At 43.0% G+C, this 24,648-nt stretch overlaps 2 protein-coding genes across 2 annotated transcripts; one reads left to right on the top strand and one right to left on the bottom strand.

Annotated features, from left to right (window-relative positions):
* The first annotated feature begins 5,978 nt into the window (after positions 1-5,978).
* Positions 5,979-14,768, top strand: LOC112246871 (cell division cycle 5-like protein). The gene is made up of 19 exons (XM_024415451.2): positions 5,979-6,177; positions 6,560-6,663; positions 6,808-6,969; positions 7,068-7,195; positions 7,861-7,960; positions 8,800-8,926; positions 9,006-9,097; positions 9,233-9,377; positions 9,499-9,693; positions 9,831-9,979; positions 10,516-10,684; positions 10,787-10,951; positions 11,041-11,121; positions 11,228-11,362; positions 11,442-11,546; positions 13,081-13,278; positions 13,384-13,446; positions 13,668-13,817; positions 13,911-14,768. Exons 1-19 carry the CDS (start codon positions 6,133-6,135, stop codon positions 14,016-14,018), a joined length of 2,421 nt encoding a protein of 806 aa, XP_024271219.1. The 5' UTR covers positions 5,979-6,132; the 3' UTR covers positions 14,019-14,768.
* A 482-nt stretch (positions 14,769-15,250) lies between these two features.
* On the bottom strand, positions 15,251-24,420 carry supt3h (SPT3 homolog, SAGA and STAGA complex component). Its single transcript, XM_024415454.2, has 12 exons — positions 24,277-24,420; positions 23,317-23,411; positions 22,719-22,803; positions 22,504-22,590; positions 22,209-22,302; positions 20,640-20,776; positions 20,452-20,527; positions 20,240-20,352; positions 16,181-16,285; positions 15,910-16,035; positions 15,739-15,831; positions 15,251-15,622 (listed from the first exon to the last, which is right to left on the bottom strand). Exons 2-12 carry the CDS (start codon positions 23,406-23,408, stop codon positions 15,581-15,583), a joined length of 1,050 nt encoding a protein of 349 aa, XP_024271222.1. The 5' UTR covers positions 23,409-23,411; positions 24,277-24,420; the 3' UTR covers positions 15,251-15,580.
* Positions 24,421-24,648: the final 228 nt, after the last annotated feature.

Here is a 24,648-nt window from a genome sequence, read left to right as displayed (position 1 = left end):
GCCCCCCCCAAAAAATTGGGGGGAGACACATGGTGAGGGTGGCTGAGTCAGGTTGGAGACCTGAGCCAACTCCCCGTGCTTACCGGGGCGAGCATGTGGCTGGTCAGGCCCTGTGCTATGGGGTGATGCGCACTGTGTCGAGACTGAGCATTCACAGGCCGGTGTGCTCGGTGCCAGCGTCCCGCATTTGCCGAGTGGAAGCGGGCATCCTGCCAGAACGGGTGGTGCCAGCTCTGCACTCAAGACCGCCAGTGTGCCTCCACAGCCCAGTGTATCCGGTGCCTCGGCCTAGGAATAGGCCTCCTGTATGTCTCCCAGACCCAGGTCTCCTGTGTGTCTCCCCAACCCGGTGAGTCCTGTGCCTGCGCCCAGCCCGGCGCCTCCAGAGTCGCCCTCCAGCCAGGCGCATTCAGTCGCCCTCCAGTCCGTGGCCCGCGGCGAAGATCCCCGCACCAGAGGTGCCACCAAAGTGGGGTGAGCCAGCGGTGGAGCGGGGTCTGCGTCCCGCACCTGAGCCGCTGCTGAAAGTATATACGTAGAGTATAAAACTTTAAGAACGCCTTCCTAATATTGAGTTGCAGCTTCAATTCGTCGGGGCCTGGCCTCTACAAGGTGTCGAAAGCATTACACAGGGATACTGGTCCATGTTGAAGCCAATACTTCCCACAGTTAAGTCAAGTTGTCTGGATGTCTTTTGGGTGGTGGACCATTCTTGATGTGTACAGAATATGAATAAATGGTAAGTGTGTGGTGCAGTAGTCAGTCCAGGGTTCAGTTGTTGGATTAGTCTTGTGGCTTGGGGAAAGGGGCTGGCTTTGACACAGGGTGGTCCGAGACTTGATGTTGACTTCCCTGCAGTGGATCCATCTCCCCTGTGCACTGCCTAACACAATCAGAGTCCCCTTTCTGGTAACGGGTGATCTGAATCTGGACCCCTTCATCCGTGGCATCTCGGGTTGCAGGGTTCTTCCGAATGGCTCCTATACACAAAGAAAGAACATGGAGTTACAGTTGAATCCCACATGGTCTTAAACACGTTTAAGAATTTACTTAAGTACACAAAACAAATGTAACACATTTAATATCAAATCTTACTGTGAAGAATGGTCATCAGAAACAAGTTCCTGAAACAGGCCTCATCCCCTGCCCAGGCGGCGGTAATGGCAAGACTGTTTGACAGAATGCAAGGTAGCATCTGCCACACTGTCGACTTCAGGTCCTTGGCACCCATTACAGCGAGAAACCTAAGATACAAAATGCAAGAGAAATATTTGTGGTGACAGTTTAAAGACTGATTGCAGATATTTTCAATAAGTATTTACATTTAAGTTGGTAACAGTTTATGTTCTTTCCTTTATGTCTGCGCCCAAACTTGGCACGTTTGGCCCGTTGTCCACCATCTGTTTCCAACCTGCACCGCTCCTATCTGGACAACCGGTCCAATCTGGCCAGTTCAACTTCCTGTGTATTCGTCTGCTCATAGTGAACCACAAAGGCCAGCATTCACAGCGAATGCAGAAACCACTCCAGTAGGTAGATGGGACTTGCCCATGAATTTGGTTCATCTGAGAAATGTTTTTACACTTGAAAAAAAAAAAACGTTTGTTCTTCCACTAACGTTTGTCATCATGCCCGTGTGGTGTTCTGTCTCACGTTGTTACTTACAAACAAGCGTGAAATTGAGTTGTTTTTCACCATTCTACCTAACAGGGTTTTATCCAGATGCTGCCTGTGGTCTGCGGCTATCAAGAATTATGTTTATGCTGACCAAAGATTAGAAGGATTTTCAGGCTGAACGGATTTTAGACGACAGCTGAGAAGTGATGTGATACCTTCACAACAAAACAGGAATATTCTTGATTAGAAGTAACGTAATGTTATCTGGACTAAGTAAATAACCTACGTTAGCTAATTTACAGTCCTGGTAGTCACTGCTAAACTGGTAACGTTAGTTACCTTCAGCAGAGTAAACGTGTTTGTCTTTTCACTCTAGTTTTGACTAACGTTCGCAAATAAGAATAACTCAATATAGTATCCATCTATTCTACCCTTGTATGGGAAACATTCTGTTACTAAAAATATAATTGTCGATATAGCTAACTCACCCTTGGTGTGTTGGTAGTAATGATGAATGTGTATAAATTGTCTATAGTTGGTTACAGAGTATGTGAGCGGAGTTGCGCTGTCGGAAATCCCGCTCATGGAGCACTGCGCTCCCATGTCCTTTCCAAACGCTCTGTTAAAAACCGCTCCGCACTCACAGGGGAAAAAAACTGCCGTTCCAAATTAATTGAAAACCCCCAATTTAACCAACACCCCATCTATTTTTGTGACTACCTTGACCTACGTTTTGGTTTTGAATTATTCAAACCAAACCATTGGATTTGAATTAAATATTTTAATAAACATGAAAAGGTGAATGTATGAAGTGGTCATTTTAAATAAGCTAAATGTCATATTAAACAGCAAATAAACACTAAATAGGTCAGGAGCCAGACAGGGAGCCAAAATACATTAATTTTGGTTATATTATTTCAATTTTAAACTGGGTGGCTCAAGCCCTGAATGCTGACTGACTGACAGCTGTGGTATATGTATACTACGGTATGACAAAAAATGTATTTTTACTGCTCTAATTACGTTGGTAACCAGTTTATAATAGCAATAAGGTACCTCAGGGGTTTGTGATATATGGCCAATATACCACGGCTAAGGGCTATGTCCAGGCAATGCCTTGTGCCTAAGAACAGCCCTTAGCCGTGGTATATTGGCCATATACCACACCCCATCCTGCCTTATTGCTTAATTATATCAAGGCTTATAGCCTACAAAGAAATACATTATAAAGCATTTGCGAGTGTGCCAACAGGATGCTTCACATTTATACATCCGGTGAAATATCTGTCTCCTTGTTCTGTGAATTTATTGTTCTATTTGTGACAATAGAAAGTCAAATTGAGTTAATGCGCACTTCAGAGTAGCCATCCACTATGGAAATATGTCTGCTAGAATGCGCCAATAGGATCTTGCTATCTCGTGCTTGACTCTGCCCACTATGACTATTTATAGATCGGCAGGTAAGGGTGCTCTGGCTAGATGTTCTTTACTTTTTTAAAATATTTATTTTTAAATGTAACCTTTTTAACTAGGCAAGTCAAGTTTTATTGGTCTCAAATACATGGTTAGCAGATGTTATTGCTAGTGTAGCGAAATGCAACGATGGCCTAACCCGGATGACGCTGGGTCAATTGTGCGCTGCACTATGGGACTCCCAATCAAGTCCGGTTGTGATACAGCCTGGAATCGAATCAGGGTGTGACGTCTAGAGCACTGAGATGCAGTGCCTTAGACCGCTGCGCCACTCGGGAGTCCATTTACCATTCGGCCATCAGATTTGCTACCAATGCTCCTTATTGGGCACATCACTGCACTCTATACTCCTCTGTAAACAGGTCATCTTTGTATACCTGTTGCAAGACCTTCTAGTTGATGCTTATTTATAAAACCCTCCTAGGCCTCACTCCTCCCTATCTGAGATACATACTGCAGCCCTCATCCTCCACATACAAATGAAATTGTATTTGTCACATGCACCGAATACAGCAAATGTAGAAGACCTTACAGTGAAATGCTTAATTAAAAAGCCCTTAACCAAAAATGCAGTTTTAAGACAATACCAAAAAAGAAAAGTAAGAGATAAGAATAATAAATGGTTACAACACTCGTTCCGCCAGTCACATTCTGTTAAAGGTCCCCAAAGCACACACATCCCTGGGTCACTCTTTTCATTTCGCTGCGACTGGAACAAGCTGCAAAAAAAACACTAAAACTGGACAGTTTTACCTCCACCTCTTCATTCAAAGACTAAATCATGGACACTCTTACTGACCTTTGTGGCTGCTTCACGTGATGTACAGCTGAGGTCGGAAGTTTACATATACCTCAGCCAAATACATTTAAACTCAGTTTTTCACAATTCCTGGCATTTAATCCTAGTAAAAATTCCCTGTCTTAGGTCAGGTAGGATCACCACTTTATTTTAAGAATGTGAAATGTCACAATAAGAGTAGAGAGAATGATTTATTTCAGCTTTTATTTCTTTCATTACATTCCCAGTGGGTCAGAAGTTTACATACACTCAATTAGTATTTGGTAGCATTGCCTTTAAATTGTTTAACTTGGGTCAAATGTTTCAGGTAGCCTTCCACAAACGTCCCACAATAAGTTGGGTGAATTTTGGCCCATTACTCCTGACAGAGCTGGTGTAACTGAGTCAGGTTTGTAGGCCTCCTTGCTCATACACGCTTTTTCACTTCTGCCCACAAATTTTCTATAGGAATGAGGTCAGGGCTTTGTGATGGCCACTGTAATACCTTGACTTTGTTGTCCTTAAGCCATTTTGCCACAACTTTGGAAGTATGCTTGGGGTCAATGTCCATTTGGAAGACCCATTTGCAACCAAGCTTTAACTTCCTGACTGATGTCTTGAGATGTTGCTTCAATATATCCACATAATTTTCGTCCCTCATGATGCCATCAATTTTGTGAAGTGCACCAGTCCCTCCTGCAGCAAAGCAACCCCACAACATGATGCTGCCTCCCCCGTGCTTCACGGTTAGGATGGTGTTCATCAGCTTGCAAGCCTCCCCCTTTTTCCTCCAAACATAACGATGGTCATTATGGCCAAAGAGTTCTATTTGTTTCATCAGACCAGAGGATATTAATCCAAAAAGTACAATCTTTGTCCCCATGTACAGTTGCAAACTGTAGTCTGGCTATTTCAATACGCGTTTGGAGCAGTGGCTTCTTCCTTGCTAAGCGGTCTTTCAGATTATGTCGATATTGGACTCGTTTTACTGTGGATATAGATACTTTTGCACCTGTTTCCTCCAGCATCTTCACAAGGTCCTTTGCTGTTGTTCTGGGATTGTGTTGCACTTTTCGCACCATTGTACTTTCATCTCTAGGAAACGCGCCTCTTTCCTGAGTGGTATGACGGCTGCGTGGTCCCGGTCCCATGGTGTTTATACTTGTGTACTATTGTTTGTACAGATTAACATGATACCTTCAGGCATTTGGAAATTGCTCCCAAGGATGAACCAGACTTGTGGCGGTCTACAATTATTTTCTGAGGTCTTTGCTGATTTCTTTTGATTTTCCCATGATGTCAAGCAAAGAGGCACTGAGTTTGGCCTTGAGTTAGGCCTTGAAGTTAAGCCTTGAAACACATCCTCAGGTACACCTCCAATTGACTCAAATGATGTCAATTAGCCTATCAGATGCTTCTATTGCCATGACATAATTTTCTGGAATTTTCCAAGCTGTTCAAAGGCACAGTCAACCTAGTCTATGTAAACTTCTGACCCAGTGGAATTGTGATACAGTGAAATATAAGTGAAATAACTGTAAACAATTGTTGGAAAAATGACTTGTCATGCACAAAGTAGATGTCCTAACCGACTAGCCAAAACTATAGTTTGTTAACAAGAAATTTGTGCAGTGGTTGAAAAACGAGTTTTAATGACTCCAACCTAAGTGTGTGTAAACTTCCAACTTCAACTGTTTTGTAGTCTCTACCTTCTTGCCTTTGTGCTGTTGTCTGTGCCAAATAATGTTTGTACCATGTTTTGTGCTGCCACCATGTTATTGTGCTACCACGTTATTGTCATGTGGTGTTGCTACTATGCTGTGTTGTCATGTGTTGCTGCCATGCTATGTTGTTGTCTTTAGGTCTCTCTTTATGTTGTGTTGTGGTGTCTCTTGTCATGATGTGTTTTGTCCTGTATTTTAATTTTTAACCCCAGCCCCCGTCCCCCTTTTGGTAGGTCGTCATTGTAAATAAGAATTTGTTCTTAATTGGCTTGCCTGACATGATTTATTAATAATTACTCATTTGTTTGCATGTGAAACGACGGGCTATGGTCTATCTTGGTTAAGTTGTAAAAATCTTTGACCATACTTTGCGCACTTCCGGTGGCCGCCATATTGATTTTTTTTTGTGGATGTTGATAACACACGTTCTTAAATCGTTGTTCAATTTTATGTCCAACTTTTCGTATTATTGTTTTATATTGTGGTATCTGGTTATTTATTTATAGTCACTACCTGAAGGGTAGCAACACAACAGCCAAGATGCCGCGTATCATGATCAAGGGGGGTGTATGGCGAAACACCGAGGTAAATTGGAGTAGCTAACGCTAGTAACTTACGTCTGCTGTTAACTAGCTTCCAAATAATATACAACATTTTTAGTTAACTAAGTCAACTCCAGGTTAATGAACTACCATGTAAATATATTCACTGAATTAGCTACTCGACACTGCATCACTTTAGCTAACATTAGCTGGCTAGTTAGCTAACCACATTAACGTTAGTCGTAATAGCTCACTAGCTGAACTTCAATGCAACGTTAGCTAGTTGACATTAGTTAACTAGTAATATCTACTAGTTACCGCCGTCTTTAAATTATAGTTGTCTGCAGTTGAAAATGACTTTACCTCGGGGATCAGTGAACAATTAATTAATCAATAAAATATTACATCCTCCCTCCTTCTCCCAGGATGAAATACTGAAGGCAGCGGTGATGAAATATGGGAAGAACCAGTGGTCTCGTATTGCCTCCCTGCTGCACCGCAAGTCTGCCAAACAGTGCAAGGCCCGCTGGTGTGTGTGTGTGTGTGTCTCACGTTAAACCCGGTGTGTGTGGCATGCATGATAAGCTGAGCCCCAAAGGAGACTGAGTGGTTTTTGTGAGTGTGTGTGTGGATACAGTTCTGTTTGTATCTAATGTGCTGTTTTTGTGTGTAGGTATGAGTGGCTGGATCCCAGCATTAAGAAAACCGAGTGGTCCAGAGAAGAAGAGGAGAAGCTGCTCCATCTGGCCAAGCTTATGCCCACCCAGTGGAGGACCATTGCTCCTATCATAGGACGCACCGCTGCCCAGTGTCTGGAGCACTACGAGTTTCTACTGTAAGACCCACGCAAAAACACTTTCTCTCTGTGTTCAGAGAAGACCTCTTGGCATCCATGTTCTTATGCATTTTCTTGGTGTGTGTGTGTGTGTATAGAGACAAAGCAGCCCAGAGGGACAATGAGGAGGATACAGCTGATGATCCCAGGAAACTGAAGCCTGGAGAGATCGACCCCAACCCTGAAACCAAACCCGCTAGGCCTGACCCTGTGGACATGGACGAAGGTACATTTATTTATTTATTTTTATTTAACCAGATAGGCTAGTTGAGAACAAGTTCTCATTTGCAACTGCGACCTGGCCAAGATAAAAGCAGTTTGACACATACAACAACACAGAGTTACACGAGTTACACATGGGACAAACAAACATACAATCAATGATACAGTAGAAAAATGATATACAGCATGTGCAAATGAGGTAGGATAAGAGAGGTAAGGCAATAAATAGGTCATGGTGGCAAAGTAATTACAATATAGCAATTAAACACTGGAATGGTAGGATGTGCAGAAGATGAATGTGCAAGTAGAGATACTGGGGTGCAAAGGAGCAAGATAAATAAATACAGTATGGGGATGAAGTAGATTGGATGGGCTATTTACAGATGAGCTATGTACAGGTGCAGTGATCTGTGAGCTGCTCTGACAGCTGGTGCTTAAAGCTAGTGAGGGAGGTAGGCAGGAGTCTCCAGCTTCAGAGATTTGTGCAGTTCGTTCCAGTCATTGGCAGCAGAGAACTGGAAGGAGAGGCGGCCAAAGAAAGAATTGGTGCAATGCTTCTTCGGCTTGATGCTGTTCAAGTCAACTTTAATGGTTTATTCAAATTAAATAAATAAGACCAAACCAGCTATTCCTGACTCTGTCTGTCTGTTTGTGTGTGTGTGTGTATAGATGAGCTGGAGATGCTGTCTGAGGCCAGAGCTCGTCTGGCCAACACTCAGGGGAAGAAAGCCAAGAGGAAGGCCAGAGAGAAACAGCTGGAGGAGGCCAGGTATATACAGGCACACCTTTTACACACCAGCACGAATTTGTGTTTCAAATAAGAGCTGTGTCATGTAAATACAACAAATGCAGGATTTGTGAACTGCATAACGTTCAGCATAAATTTCAGACCAGACATTTCTGAGTTTGCTCTCATAGTGAGGGTACTCACTAGTGTAGCCTAGTGGTTAGAGCATTGGACTAGTAACCGAAAGGCTGCAAGTTCAAATCCCCGAGCTGACAACGTACAAAATCTGTCGTTCTGCCCTTGAACAGGCCGTCATTGAAAATAAGAATTTGTTCTTAACTGACTTGCCTAGTAAAATAAAGGTAAAAAAAAAAAAAGCTGGCCTAGTGGGTGTAGTTTGCACCGGGTGAAAAGTGATTGCATTCATTTTGGAACTGGGCTGCCTCCAGGCGTGAGCCACGTGCCCCGTTCTGGCTGACGGCAGCGTTGTCTCAAAACAAAAGTGATGTAGGTTAAGCACGTAAAGTAATGAGTAGGATTCTGTTTTCACATGCAAAAGTGAATTATTTATTATTATTATTATTATTGATAAAACTATTTTGCCTTCCCAATGAAAACTAGTTTGAAAATTCAAACTTTTATTTGATGGAATAGAGATATGTTTCTGAACGATGCATCATTCTGCCTTGTTGACAACAGGACAGAGTGGCGCAGATTGCTGTTCAATTTGAGCAGGGTGTATGTCCATCACCAGTTTTGCACGTTCATAGCCCGTTGCAACCCGGTCCATCTTAATCAAATCCCCTCAATGCCTACCACCAAATCAAGAAAACGTTCAACCCTGACAAACATACACGCCCTCTCTTTCTCCTCACTCCCAGACGACTGGCTGCTCTACAGAAGCGCAGGGAGTTAAGGGCAGCAGGCATCGACGCTCAGAAGAAGAGAAAGAAGAAGAGAGGAGTGGACTACAATGCTGAGATTCCCTTTGAGAAGAAACCTTCTCAGGTAACGCATTACACACAAATACATTGTGTGTGTGACGTGTGTATTATTGGGGCTAAATGTTAATATATTATGATTCTAGGGTTTCTATGACACCAGCATGGAGCTCTATGAAGGTCTGGAACCAAACTTCAAACGCCTGAGACAACAACACCTGGATGGAGAGCTACGCAAGTCAGTCACACACACACCCAACTTGTCGAATGCCACTAGTATGATCTGATTGGGCCATTTATAGATGGGATAATTGGACAGTTTGAATGTGAGGAGGAGAGAGCTGTGTGTGCCTGACTTTGTGTGTGTCCTCAGTGAGAAGGAGGAGAGGGAGAGGAAGAGGGATAGACAGAAGATCAAGAAGAAGAAGGAAAGTGATCTTCCGTCAGCCATCCTCCAGACCAGCGGAGTAGCGGAGTTCACCAAGAAACGCAGCAAACTGGTGCTGCCTGCACCACAGGTAACAACGCTATGACTGTGTGTGTGTGTGCGCATCTCTGATGCATAGCTACGGGAAGTAGGGAAGTTTTGTCAGGCCAGGGAAGTTTGACTGCGTGTCTGATGGTGTCTGGCGTGTGTAGATCTCTGATGCGGAGCTGGAGGAGGTGGTTAAGCTGGGTCAGGCCAGTGAAGTGGCTCGTCAGACCGCTGAGGAATCTGGGATCACTAACTCCGCCTCCTCAGCCCTACTGTCAGAATACAGCCTTTCCAACAGCGCCATGACAACTGGGCTACGCACCCCCAAGACCCCTGCCGCGCAGGACAAGATACTACAGGTACACCGTCACTCTCCCTTTTTCTTTGTCTCAGGGTATATGAGGAAAGCTGCCCACGGTACATATTACCATACAAGGAAAATTATAACATAAAATGAATGCCAATACAATACCTCTGACAACATCTCTCTCTCCAGGAGGCCCAGAACCTGATGGCTCTAACTAACGTAGACACTCCTCTGAAAGGAGGTCTGAACACTCCTCTCCACCAGAGTGACTTCTCTGGAGTCACACCCCAAAGACAGGCAGTACAGACACCGAATACTGTACTGACCACACCTTTCAGGTACACACGCACGCCATTCACACACACGCCAGCCGCATACCACCTTGCATCCCACTGGTGGCTTGCCTCTGAAGCTAAGCAGGGTTGGTCCTGGTCGGTCCCTGGATGTTGGAGGGCCAGTAGGAGGCACTCTTTCATCTGGTCTAAAAAAAATATCTCAATGCTCCAGGGCAGTGATATGGGACATTGCCTTGTGTAGGGTGCCGTCTTTTGGATGGGACGTTAAACGCGTGTCCTGACTCCCTGTGGTCACTAAAGATTCCATGGCACTTATCACAAGAGTCGGGTTGTTAACCCTGGTGTCCTGGCTAAATTCCCAATCTAGCCCTCATATCTTCATGGCCACCTAATCATCCCCAGCCTCCAATTGGTTCATTCATCCCCCCTTCTCTCCCCTGTAACTATTCCCCAGGTCGTTGCTGTAAATGAGAATGTGTTCTCAGTCAATTTATCTAGTACAATAAATAAACATGCAAGCCATTCTCCCACACACCTAATTCTGTACTGACTAGTGACACACACTATTGCTGTTGTAGAACCCCGGGTCCAGGGTCTGAGGGCGGTATGACCCCCCAGGGAGCGTTAACCCCTAAAGGACCGGGTACTGTGACCCCTGGAGTAACCCCTGGGCGCACCCCTCTACGAGACAAACTCAACATCAATAGTGAGGAACAACTAGCAGACCCTGCCTACGCTAGACATCTGGTAACACAAATTACTATTGAAATGGCTACTGTTTCGCATTTGTTTTTGTGTGTATAACTTTATTTTCTGTGTGTAACTTTTATTTTGTGTGTATGTGCGTAGCAACGAGAGTCGAGGGAGCAGCTGAAGCTGGGTCTGATGTCGCTGCCGATCCCCAAGAACGACTTTGAGATCGTTCTACCAGAAAACGCAGAGACTGAACTGGAGGAAATGGAGACGGAGACCGGATACATGGAGGACGCCTCAGAGATAGAGCTACGCAATCAGGTAACACTCAGTCACACACACCCACATGCATACAACTCACATAAAGCTCTACTCTTGACTATCCCCTTTTGTAACTGTGTGTGTTTCAGGCTGCCCGGGATGCAGAGCAGGAGAAAGAGCTGAAGCTGAGACACACTGCTGTACAGAGGATTCTACCCAGACCATCAGAGGTAAGCACACACAGTGTGACTCTCTCACACACAAGAGTTCAAGTGCTGCATCACCTCCCCTTCCCGGCTACACCATTAGTGACAAAACTAATGCAAAATTGTGTAGGTGAATCAGTCTATCCTGCGTCCGTTGGGAACAGATCCTCTGTCAGAACTGCAGCAGGCTGAGGAGATTATCAAGAAGGAGATGATCACTATGCTACACTTTGACTGTCTACACCACCCACCAGCCAACCAACAGGTAGGTGTATACACATGCATAAACACACACAGGGCTGCGTTTGGAGCAGAACTAAAGTACTTTGTTTATCCAACCACAGCGCAGCAAACAACGAGGGCCTGCCTCCACCTCCAACAACGCAGAACACATCGCCCACCTGGACAGACACCCCTACAAGCCAATCAGCAATGAGGAGCTGGCACATGTAAAACACACACACACACTCCTACTAGCCATTGTTTTCCAAGATTTAATGTAGATCAGCGTTTCCCAACCTGTTTCCCCTGCAATGTCATGGTCTCCATCTGCTGTGTTTTAGTATGCCTCAATCCTAAAAATTAATAGGAAAGCTGTCTAAAAAAATAGGAAAGCTGGACACTGTCTAGATGGAGTGTTAGGGAAGGGTACGGTTAATCGAATATCCGAACGGACGTTAGTATTGGCTTACTTGAGTTCATTTTCAGATTTTTAAATATTTTTTTAGGCCTTTTTAAAACAATGAAAAAGCTTTGTCTAAATTACATTTTAAATTATCCTTGTGATATTGTTACCTACAAGGATATACCATGACATTTGAAATTCTTAATATAATGAACCCACTAACTTTTGAATGTATACTGAACAAAAATATAAACGCAACATGTAACAATTTGAAAGATTATACTGGGTTACAGTTCATATAAGGAAATCGGTCAATTGAAATACATAAATTTGGCCCCGGCTCTGGATTTCACATGACTGGGAATACAGATATGCATCTGTTAGTCACAGATACCTTAAGGGGAAAAAACGGTCAGTATCTGGTGTGCACCAAATTTGAGAGAAATAAAGATTTTTGTGCATATGGAACATTTCTGGGATGTTTAATTTCAGCTCATGAAACATTGGACCAACACTTTACATGTTGTTTTTATATTTTTGTTATCAATGTAGTTTTTATAATGGTGCATTGAGTTACAGCTGCCCATTTGGCCCTCCAGTCTGCCCAGACATCAGTATGCTGTCTTTCACACTTCAAATGGCAATTACAGGTGTCAACATAATGAAGTTTCTACAAATCAAATTTGATTAGTCACATGTGCTGAATACAACTGTTGTAGATCTTACAGTGAAATGCTTACTTACAAGTCCCTAACCAACAATGCAGTTTAAAAAAAATACAGATTAGAAATAAAAGTAACAAGTAATTAAAAAGCAGCAGTAAAATAAACTATATACACGGGGTTACCGGTACAGAGTCAATGTGCGGGAGCACCGGTTAGTTGAGGTAATATGTACATGTAGGTAGAGTTACAAGACCTGAGATCAATGCAAAATACTCACCAGAAAACAGTGTTGGATCAGAATCAGTTCTAAAATCATAATTTTCTTTCACTGTTGCTGTTCGCCAAAACTACAGAGAAAAGCAGTCTGCATTTTACCTCTGCCATGTGCATTTTTGGTCATTTTGATTGGTCAAGAGTATAAAAATGAATAGGATTTCCACTATGGTCCATGCTATTTGGGATCCTAGAGACCGTCCCTACCCCATTGAAGTTGAAATTTAAAATGGTAAGGGTTATTTGTGGTTGGGTTTAGGGTAGGGACATCCCAAGGTCCCCGGATTGCATTGACCTTTCGACTATCCAGATACACGTTTAAAAATAAAAAATCCCTACAGAGTAGAGTAACGTTGTCCACGCAATGTGGACATTTGTGTGAGATGCGTAAATAATAGTGTGTGTGACTTCTCCCCTCAGGCCAGTGAGTTGCTGAGCCAGGAGATGGAGGTGGTGAGGGCAGGTATGGGTCACGGGGACCTGTCCATGGAGGCCTACAGCCAGGTGTGGGAGGAGTGTTACGGCCAGGTGCTGTACCTCTCCGCCCAGAGCCGCTACACCAGGGCCAACCTGGCCTCCAAGAAGGACCGCATAGACTCCCTGGAGAAGAAACTAGAGGTGAGACCACATACACACGCTATCATGTCCTTTTTACACTAGAAGCTGCTGGGCCGTAGGTAACTCATGATGTATACCACATGTTTATGATGTGTGTATTCCTAGATCAACCGAGGCCACATGACGTGTGAGGCCCGTCGCGCTGCTCGTCTGGAGCGTCGTCTCAAGGTGACTAAACACTTACCTATACTCTTTCTGTATGTCTCTCAAACTGTTTCTAGACTGTACCATTGCTGTGCTGTAAGGCCTACTGAAGCAGCATGGTGAACTGTGGGAGCATTGATCTGTCTGTGTGTAGGTTTTACTAGGAGGGTACCAGTCCCGTGCTGTAGGTCTACTGAAGCAGCATGGTGAACTGTGGGAACAGTGATATGTCTGTATGTGTGTAGGTGTTACTAGGAGGGTACCAGTCCCGTGCTGTAGGTCTACTGAAGCAGCATGGTGAACTGTGGGAGCAGGTTGAGCAGGCAGCTACGGAGCTCCACACCTTCACTGAGCTGAAGAAACAAGAAGACACAGCGATACCCCGCAGACAAGAGGTACACATACTTTCACACACCCTGTCATATCACACAAACAATCAGCTGACAAAAACTGCAGCCTGTGTTTATTGGACTTCATTTTCTCTTTAGGCTCTAAGGGAGGACGTGGAGAGACAGCAGGAGAGAGAAAAGGAGCTTCAGCAGAGATATGGAGACTTTCTGCTGGAGAAAGAAGCTCTGCTGTCTGCTAAATACTAACACACACCCCTACTAGAAACCCCATATATGCTTTCTATATACACACACACACACACACACACACACACACAAATCACAAAAACATGTGAAGCAAATGCACACATACTGGAGAAAGTGTCTGCTCAAACACAGGATCATAGCAACCCTCGTCTTACCCTCTAATTGTGTGTTGATAGGTAAACATATTTACAAGTGAATGATCTATTGGAGCTCTGCCTCTTCATGTCATATTGATGTCATGGTCCAGTGCTTAGAGCATGCCCAGTGGTTGCCTAGTGTTGGTCTTTCCTCTGGTGAATCAGTGTCTTTTCAAATTATCAATACAAATCTGATTTCTCCCTAAGACCTGTTTGCTGTATGTGGTGTTTGTCTGCCCCTAGGATTTTCTACCTGCAGCAAACCTAGTGGATAATGCTGGAAATACCAGGAAAAGCAAAGTGCCTCTCAACACATGGCCTATGAAATGTATAGAGAAACTTGTTCTTAGCAGTGTTGTCAGGGCTATTGGATGATAATCTGTTTTCCTACAGTTCACATAAGTGTTGGAAGATGCCATATTGATGGAAAGCTAGCTTTCCATCCAATTGCTGAGATTTTCATGCAAATATTCTGGAATCAGCATGAAGAAAATATGCACATTTTTCCCTCCAAATGAACTTGTTGCGGATTTTTTTTTAAATAGTGCTTGATGACACAATGTACTTTTTTATTTAAGTTTTCATGTACAGAATAAAAATCCATTGCATTTAACTCGAGTTTTGTCAAACTGTTGCATTAAATACCAAATGTACCTACTCTGGTCTTGACACGTGCTCTAGCCAACATGAGATTGTTGTGGATAAGAGCGAGAATATTTTAATTTGTGAAACTGTAGTCAAGCATCGATCACGTCACCAGAATAAGACCCTCAATATTTATTGGAATGGAGCATCAAGATCACTGCACTTTCACAACTTATTTCAGCTGTAGCTTAATAAACTGCATGGTTTTCCAAGTCGTAGTGGGAGGACCACACACCATGTTCACATGACTTCGATATGGTTTTAATATTTGCCACCATATCTTGTATAATTCATTGTACTGAGAAAAAGATCCCACCATGTCGAACGAACAAATTGTCGGCATTTATGAAAGACCTTGTTTCCATCACGGCTGTCATGAAGATGATTTTTATTCAGTATGGCATAAAAACTGGATGGAAATGTGGTTAGTGTTGAATAACTGAGTCAGTCTAATCAAATAGCTTTATTAAAGACTACTTTTTATATAAACCAAGGATGCATAATCAATGTGAGTGAATGTGGACAAAAAAATGAACCGGACACTAAGGCTGCATTTACAAAGGCAGCCCAATTGATTTTTTTCACTAATTGGTCTTCTAACCAACCAGATCTGGAAAAAAGATCTGAATTGGGCTGCCTGTGTAAACGCAGAGTAAGTGATACATCATGACATGAAGTTGTCTGGACTTCAACAGAAATAACTTCCTGTCTGTCTTTATGGTAAGAATCTCAAATCATAAAAAAACATTTATCTTCTGTCGAACCATTTCTCTTCTGCCTTTAGCAGGCCAGGAACGCCATCCCATTCCCCCTATTAGCACTCTGGAAGATGAGAGAGGGACCGTGTTTGTTATATTGATTACTTCCAACCAGTTGTTTTGTGAGAGGACAGTCCTACAGTGCATATAGGAAGAGGAATGAAAGGGAGATGAGTGTACCGTGTGTCTGTAACTGTAGCGTCTGATGGCCTCTCTGATGTGGCAGGGCTGAATGGCTCCACTGGGAGGCTCCACACCACTCACTGCTGAGCTCTGAAACACACACACACCTTAACACATGGTATACACACACACAATCTGTGCAACACAAAAAAAACTATCTTAACAGACCTTCTTGCGTTTCCTTTGCCTGGTTTTACTGTCCAATCCCAAGCCTCCATTCGAGGGCTTAGAGGAGTGGGATGAGCCAGGAGTGGAGGGGGGCGTGGTCTCTGGAGATTCTGGATCTCTCTTTACCTGAGAGAGAGAGAGAGGTGGGGAAGGGAGAGAGAGAGGGGGAAGGGAGAGAACACGTTTTAAATGAGCGGCCAGTAGGAATAGCAAGTTAGCTAGCTGCTACTCCTGTTAGCTGGCTAACAGAGGGGTGTGTGTTTTAACTTACCTCTGTATTGCTGTGGTAGTGTATGAAGCTGGCAGACACAACATGGCTGAAGGGATCTGTCTTTGGAGTCATATCCTGTTTCACTAACAGAGACAGATCTACCAGCTAGAGAGAGAAAGAGAGGGAGTGAATATTGTAATCCAAACAGAGCAACGATACACAAAAAAATACTACAGTTTACTATAGAACACTATAGTACCTACTATAGAATTCTGCAGTAAACTGTAGTATACTGTAGAATCCCATACTCCACACTGTAGTATCTCTTGATCATTTACTACTTACTATAGAATGTTCTAGTATATTGTACTATACTACACATTGTAGTATCCCTCGCTTGTTTAGTGGTTACTTTAATATTTTGTATTATACTGTAGAATACTTTACTACACACTGTAGTATCAAATACAATTTTATTTGTCACATGCACCGAATACAACAATTCTAGACCTTACCGTGAAATGCTTACTTACTCTGCATTGTTGGTTAAGAGCTTGTAAGAAAATATTTGCTAAATAAACTAAAGTAACACAATAACAATAACAAGGCTATATACAAAAAATAAATAAACTAAACTAAAGTTTAAAAAATAACAATAACGAGGCAATATACAAGGGGTACCGGTACAGAATCAATGTGCAGGGGTACAGGTTAGTCGAGGTAATTGAGGTAATATGTACATGTAGGTAGAGATAAAGTGACTATGCATAGATAATAAACAGAGACTAGCAGCAGCGTACAAATCAGGGTCAATGCAAATAGTCCAAATAGCATTTTGATGAACTGTTCAGGAGTCTTATGGCTTGGGGGTAGAAGCTGTTAAGTAGCCTTTTGGACCTAGACTGGTCATTAAGACACTAACAGATTACAGAAGGTAGGCAATTAAGGCCACAGTTATGAAAACTTAGGACACTAAAGAGGCCTTTCTACTGACTCTGAAAAACACCAAAAGAAAGATGCACAGGGTCCCTGCTCATCTGCGTGAATGTGCCTTAGGCATGCTGCAAGGAGGCATGAGGTACTGCAGATGTGGCCAGGGCAAGAAATTGCAATGTCCATACTGTGAGACGCCTAAGACAGTGCTACAGGGAGACAGGACGGACAGTTGATCGTCCTTGCAGTGGCAGACCACGTGTAACAACACCTGCACAGGAACATCACGAACATCACACCTGCGGGACAGGTACAGGATGGCAACAACAATTGCCAGAGCTACACCAGAAACGCACAATCCCTCCATCAGTTCTCAGACTGTCCACAATAGGCTTAGAGAGACTGGACTGAGGTAGGCCTGTTGTAAGGCAGGTCCTCACCAGACATCACTGGCAATAACGTTGCCTATGGGCACAAACCCACCGTCGCTGGACCAGACAGGACTGGCAAAAAGTCCTCTTCACTGACGAGTCGCGGTTTTGTCTCACCAGGGGTGATGGTCAGATTTGCGTTTATCGTCGAAGGAATGAGCCTTACACCGAGGCCTGTACTCTGGAGCGGGATCGATTTGGAGGTAGATGGTCCGTCATGGTCTGGGGCGGTATGTCACAGCATCATCGGACTGAGCTTGTTGTCATTGCAGGCAATCTCAATGCTGTGCGTTACAGAGAAGACATTCTCCTCCCTCATGTGGTATCCTTCCTGCAGGCTCATCCTGACATGACCCTCCAGCATGACAATGCCACCAGCCATATGCTCGTTCTGTGCATGATTTCCTGCAAGACAGGAATGTCAGTGTTCTGCCATGGCCAGTGAAGAGCCCAGATCTCAATCCCATTGAGCACGTCTGGGACCTGTTGGATCGGAGGGTGAGGGCTAGGGCCATTCCTCCCAGAAATGTCCGGGAACTTGCAGGTGCCTTGGTGGAAGAGTAGGGTAACATCTCACAGCAAGAACTTGCATGAGGAGATGCACTGCAGTACTTAATGCAGCTGGTGGCCACACCAAAAACTGACTGTTACTTTTGATTTTGACCCCCCCTTTGTTCAGGGACACATTATTCCATTTCTGTTAGTCACATGTCTGTGGAACATGTTCAGTTTATGTCTCAGTTGTTGAATCTTGTTATGTTCATACAAATATTCACACGTTAAATTTGCTGAAAATAAACACAGTTGACAGTGAGAGGACGTTTCTTTTTTTGCTGAGATTATATAAATGTGTAGTATAGTGTAGAATACTATACTCCAAACTGTAGTATCCCTTGATTTATTTATTTGACTATTTAAAAACACAATACAAACACAAATATGGATATGGATACAATGCATTTAGAAATTTGTCAAGAATAACACAAGAAAGTTGAACATTTATTTCCATTGTGATCCTAGTTAAAACATATTACACATTAACAGCTAACCCACATAAAAAGAATACTATTCACTTACAGATCAGTCCATGCAAATGTTTACTCCTGAACTTATTTAGGCTTGCCTTAACAAAAGGGTTGAATACTTATTGATTCAAGACATTTCAGATTACATTTTTAAATTCATTAGTAAAAATGTCTAAAAACATAATTCCACTTTGACATTATGAAATATTGTGTGTAGGCCAGTGACACAACAAAGTGTGGAAAACGGCAAGCGGTGTGAATACTTTCTGAAGGCACTGTGGGACTCCAGAAAGTCACAGATTCTAAAGGGAAAGCCAGTCACGTCGTGGACATTGACGCCTTCCTCCCGGACAAGCTAAACACCTATTTCGCCTGCTTTGAGGAAAACACAGAGCCGCAGATGCGGGCCTCCGCCTCTAACAAGGAGTGTGAGCTATCCGCCTCTAACAAGGAGTGTGAGCTATCGTTCCCGTTAAACCTCGCAAGGCTGCCGCCCCAGACGGCATCCCAAACTGCGTCCTTCGGGCATGTGCAGACCAGCTGGCTGGAGTGTTTCCGGACATATTCAATCTCTCCCTATCCCAGTCTGTTGTCCCCACTTGCTGTGGACCAATAATCTTTGATTTGATTTGTCCACAAAAATATTACAGTGAATACTAGTATGCTACACTAGTCATGTCCGCACAAACACTAGTGAATACTATAGTATTCTAAAGTCATGTCTGCTACAAAAATACAGTGAATACTTTAGTCATATCCGCAAAAACACTACAGTGAATCATAGTGTTCTACAATCATGTCTGCAAAAACACTACAGTGAATCATATAGTGTTCTACAATCATGTCTGCAAAAACACTACAGTGAATACTTTAGTATACTACAGTTATGTCCGCAAAATACACAATACAGTGAATACTATAGTGTACTACAGTCATTTACGCAAAAACCCTACAGTGAATATTATAGTATAATACAGTCATGTCTGCAAAAACACTACAGTGAATAAATACTACAGTAAAGTCAGCGTGAATACTATAGTATAATACAGTTATGTCCGCAAAAACTCTACAGTGAATCATATAGTATACTATAATCATGTCTGCAAAAACACTACAGTGAATAATATAGTATACTACAGTCATGTCTGCAAAAACACTACAAAGAATACTACAGTAAAGTCTGGGTGAATACTATAGTATACTACAGTTGTCTGCAAAAGAAACACTACAGTTAATACTACAGTAAAGTCTGCAAAAACACTACAGGTGAATACTATGGTATACTACAGTCATGTCCACAAAATAAACACTACAGGTGAATACTATGGTATACTACAGTCATGTCCACAAAATAAACACTACAGGTGAATACTATGGTATACTACAGTCATGTCCACAAAATAAACACTACAGGTGAATACTATGGTATACTACAGTCATGTCCACAAAATAAACACTACAGGTGAATACTATGGTATACTACAGTCATGTCCACAAAATAAACACTACAGTGAATATGATAGTATATATTACAGTCATGTCTGTAAAAGAAATTACACTAAATTCTACAGTATACTACATTAATGTCCGCAAAAACACGACATTAAATACTATAGTATTCTAGAGAAACACTACAGTGAATACTACAGTAAAGTCCGCAGTATTTTCATTTATTGTGGGAGACTTAGTTCTTTAACTAGCAGTGGTCTGGTAGACACATACACACATACCTGAGCGGTGGTCTCATAAGCCAGATAGGACAGGATCTCCATGGCAACAGTGTTGGGCTTCACCTCCAGACTGCTGCAGTCCAGCCAGTCTCGGAACTTAGATGCCTTCTTAGCTACACACAGACACAGAGACACAGCGACACAGCGACACACAGACCATCTATCAGAGACTGAGTTAGGGGTTAAATGTTGGGAGAAGAAATGTTACTCACCAAAGCTGAGCTGCCGACTCTCACAGAACTCACTGTACTGAGCACTGTCCATCCCCCTGGTCTGTCTTTCCAACCTCTACAGAGAGGAGAGGTAATGAGAGAGTGTGGAGAGAGGAGTTAATACTCACCGAGGGGAGCTGCTACCCAGATACCACTTTAACACACTGTGTATGTGTGTCTGTTCTGACCTCCAGTCGTTCCAGTTTGACGTCATCTACTTCCTGGTTGTCAGACAGGGACAGGAACTCTCCCGTCTGGTCCACCCAGGACAAGAAGTCTCCTGCTAGCCGCTGGCGCTTGTTACTCCCGGCAACAACCCACCTATCTATCAGTGTGTGAGTGAGAGATAGAGAGGGGACAATGTTAGCCCTCTAAGCTAAAGTCTAGGAGTACTGGAAGCTAACAAGTCTTCAGGCAGGGTTAAAGTTATCTGTCACTGGGACAGATTTCCATTATATGGATTCTGAAGAGGTCATTTTTTGTGTGTTCTACAAAATATGTTCTCAAATATGACATTTTCTCTGTTAAGCTGTGTGCACTGAACTGACATGCACGATTGTTGATGACATGCTGATATTCAGATGAAGGAAATTACATAGTCTATAATGTGCACCACAGCAGTGCTCAACTCAGAGTTGTGTAGCCGGCCTACTGTAGCTGCTGGCAAAATAATTCAAAGCCTATACTTTATCACTCAGGATGGAACTTTTCAGTGCTACTATTTTTGCTATTTAATGTTGTTTTTAAAACAAAATCAGACAACCCCATAGAAGAATAGTTTACATAGTTGTCTTATTGTTCTGTTCTTTGCCAGAAAAATATTAATCTCGAGGCGCATTCAAGGGAAACGTAACATTATTCTGACAAGCAGTCAATGCACAACCATTCTGAAATGCAATCGCGGGAAAATATTTTCTAAAGCAGTTTGGCCTTAAAAACAACAACAACAACAAAAAATGATATGGGATCCGAGTTCTACATTGCTACCACGTTTATTTCACTAGTCATTCAATTGTGCGTGGCATTCTTTTACAAATGCAGCTTCAAGCTTGGTTTTAGGCACAACTGCACAACAGAGCTCTTAAAGGGGTAATGTCATCTTAAAAGAGCAAACAGAAACAAACAAAAAAATATGATTTTGAGTAAATAAAAACGAATAATTATTTATATATTTATAATAAAATAATAATAATTAATAATAGCAATCAGGATGTTGTGTCCAATGGGGTAAATGAAGATGGACCAACCCCATGCTTCAGCCTATGTACATTTTATAGCAACTATGCTTCATCAGTTGGGCTACAGGTGATAATGCGTATTGCTAATAGCACATATGATAATATAGGCCATGCATAGGCTATATGCCTGGTCCAATATAATTTTAACAACATTTTTACCAATATGTTTTTGGGCCCACTTCTGGAGGTGGAAATTATATTTTAGATGGTGTCAGCATCATTTTATTTTCATTAATTTGAAAGTAGAATGTCCTTTTAAAAAGTCACCAGAACTGAGCTTCTCAGTCCTTCTACATAACATTTTTCCTGGGAGGTCCCCAGACCAAGCAAAGGGAACTGAAATTGGTCAAACGTGCCGTTTAATACATATACAACATGATCCTCTTTCCTTAAAAGTATGATGTCACAACCTTTTTACATGAAAGGGGAGGATAACTTGGCCTCAGACAATAGATCTGAGATCTACTTAAGTTTCAGTCATGGGACTTTTTTTTGCTTTACATGTACTGTGTCAAGTACCTGACTCCAGTGGTTCCTCATCTTCAATGGTTTTCAGCACTTTAGACTTGTAGTCTCTGAACTGTAGATACCTTAACAACCTCCTCACCTTCTTCTGTAGGGAGAGAGAGAGAGAAGATGAAGAAAGTGATGAGAGAGAAAAATGATGTAGTCTAAAATAATACTACAGGCCTCCGGTTTTCTAGTTAACGCCAATCAGCTGAAATCAGAACTTCACAGGTATTGCAGGCAGAAAATAGTGTGAGTGTATGGTGTGTCTGTGTATGGTGTATGTGTGTATATAGCTGGTGTGTACCTTGTCTCTCCTCATGAGGAACAGGATGTCCTCAGCTGAGATGACCCTTGACCCTCTAAGGACCGCCCCCTCACACGCCTGCTGTAGCTTCGGACACACACACACACACAAACAAAGGGAAGAGAGAAGTGATATGAGTTACTGTTTCATAGTTGAAAAGGTTTGTCAGTATCAGAGAGAGAACAGGGACTAAAATGTGTGTGTGTGTGTGTTACCAGGTTGATGAGTTGAGTGTGTACAATGTCCTCTACCAGAGCAGCAGTCTCATGTAGGGGTCTGCGAGCATCTCCCAGAGCAAACCTAGAACATGCACACACATACATGAGACGGGTTAGAAACACACACACACACAGGATGCAGGCTCTGTTCTAGTAGGTGAGGTTGAGGGATGTGGTGTATCTCTATGCAAAGGTTGGGTTGAACACCTGAGTGTCTGTGAGTGTGTGACGGCAGTGATGTCATAGTCATATTAATGTGGTTCGTCGAATGAGGGTGGAGCAAGGGAGTATGGCGACCACGCTGTGGTCCGAACGCCATCACACACACCGCTCCAGGACCACAGAACCACAACGCAGACCGTCTTAGCGTAGCAGACCAGGACCCGACCACACAACGACCCTTCGACACTACGGTCAACCTACTGCTGAAACTAGCTGGTTACTCTGTGATACACTGTTGTCATGGCATCCAACAGCCTCTTCAGCCCGAGTCAACACAACCTCTACTGGGGTAAGTGGATCTATATGTCTACCTGTGTGTGTGTGTGTGTGTGTGTGTGTTTTTGGGACAATCTGACTCAGTGTGTGTAGTTACATCATGCTCTGTATTTCGGGGATGAAGCTGGTCCGTGTGGGTGGGCGGTCCCTCGCTGAGCTGGAAGAGCCTGCCATGGGACTGCTGCTCATCACCTACACACACACCCCAGGGTCGTGTTCAGGAAGACAACATTACAACACTTTATGATAGAAATATAGGCTACTGTGTAGAACAGATATAATTGTTATTACAGTCATTGCATATCAACATGTCAACTCTATAAAATACATTTATATCGGCACATACGGTTTATTAACTGAAGTTGTTGGGTGTGTTGACTCAGTTGTAATATTTCAAGTCAGTTTCTCTATGAACTAGTAGCCTAAACACACACCACAGTTACACAAACATGTTTTTGGTAGCACCGAAAAACAGCTATACACAAACACACTGTCTACAAAAACACACACAAACACACACACACACACACACACACACACACACACACACACACACACACACACACACACACACACACACACACACACACACACACACACACACACACACACACACACACACACACACACAGTGGTCTGCGGTAAACAAAAGAACAGGATGGAGTCACTCAACCAGAATTGAGCTCAGGCAAATCAGCTGTTGCTAATGTCACAATATGGATTTGACTGTTTTTGTTCGCTGCTTGGCTTAACTCTTAACCACTGCCTTCCTCTCCCTCCCTACCTCCCCTCTCTCAGTGTTTGCATGAACGAATCCTGTAGGACAGTCGTTCCTGTATTCAAACCTGTGGCTGTAGACAGACAGAGAGAGAGAGGATGTATAGCGCACGCACACACGCACGCACGCACGCACACACGCTCCCATTCCCCAGCTAGTAAACAGGTCTGTCACTTTCCCCCATAACCCAGCCAGAACCAGTCAAATTGAAGTTGCGGGCAAATAGTAAAGTGGGCTAGTCGAATGTCTTTAGAAGGTGTTAGAATAATGCAATCTTACCGTGATTCAACGATTTAGTACAATATTATTTGTCCCTCGTCATTGGTTTCTTTACAAACCACTGCTGCACTTGGATAAGCTGCTTTGTCGTTTTGTCGCACAGTGAAAGACGTCAGCAATGTTGATCTTGTCACGGGCTCATTGTGCCACCTGGTGGATAGCAGCTGACAAAATTAGTTTGGCCGGTTTTATGGAGGTTGTGCGAAGTCCTGCCTGACGTGTGTGTGTGTGTGTGTGTGTGTGTGTGTGAGTGAGAGAGAGAGAGAGAGAGAGAGAGAGAGACTGTGTGTGTGTGCGCTGTTTAACCCTTCTTTTTACTTTTTTTTTTTTACAGTACTTAAATATGTATACAATACAGTACTGTATGAATGA

Source organism: Oncorhynchus tshawytscha, linkage group LG08 (assembly GCF_018296145.1).
Source record: "Oncorhynchus tshawytscha isolate Ot180627B linkage group LG08, Otsh_v2.0, whole genome shotgun sequence".
NCBI classification, from domain to species: domain Eukaryota; kingdom Metazoa; phylum Chordata; class Actinopteri; order Salmoniformes; family Salmonidae; genus Oncorhynchus; species Oncorhynchus tshawytscha.
Note: the sequence above shows the minus strand (reverse complement) of the source record. Positions and strands in the feature narration are given on the sequence as shown.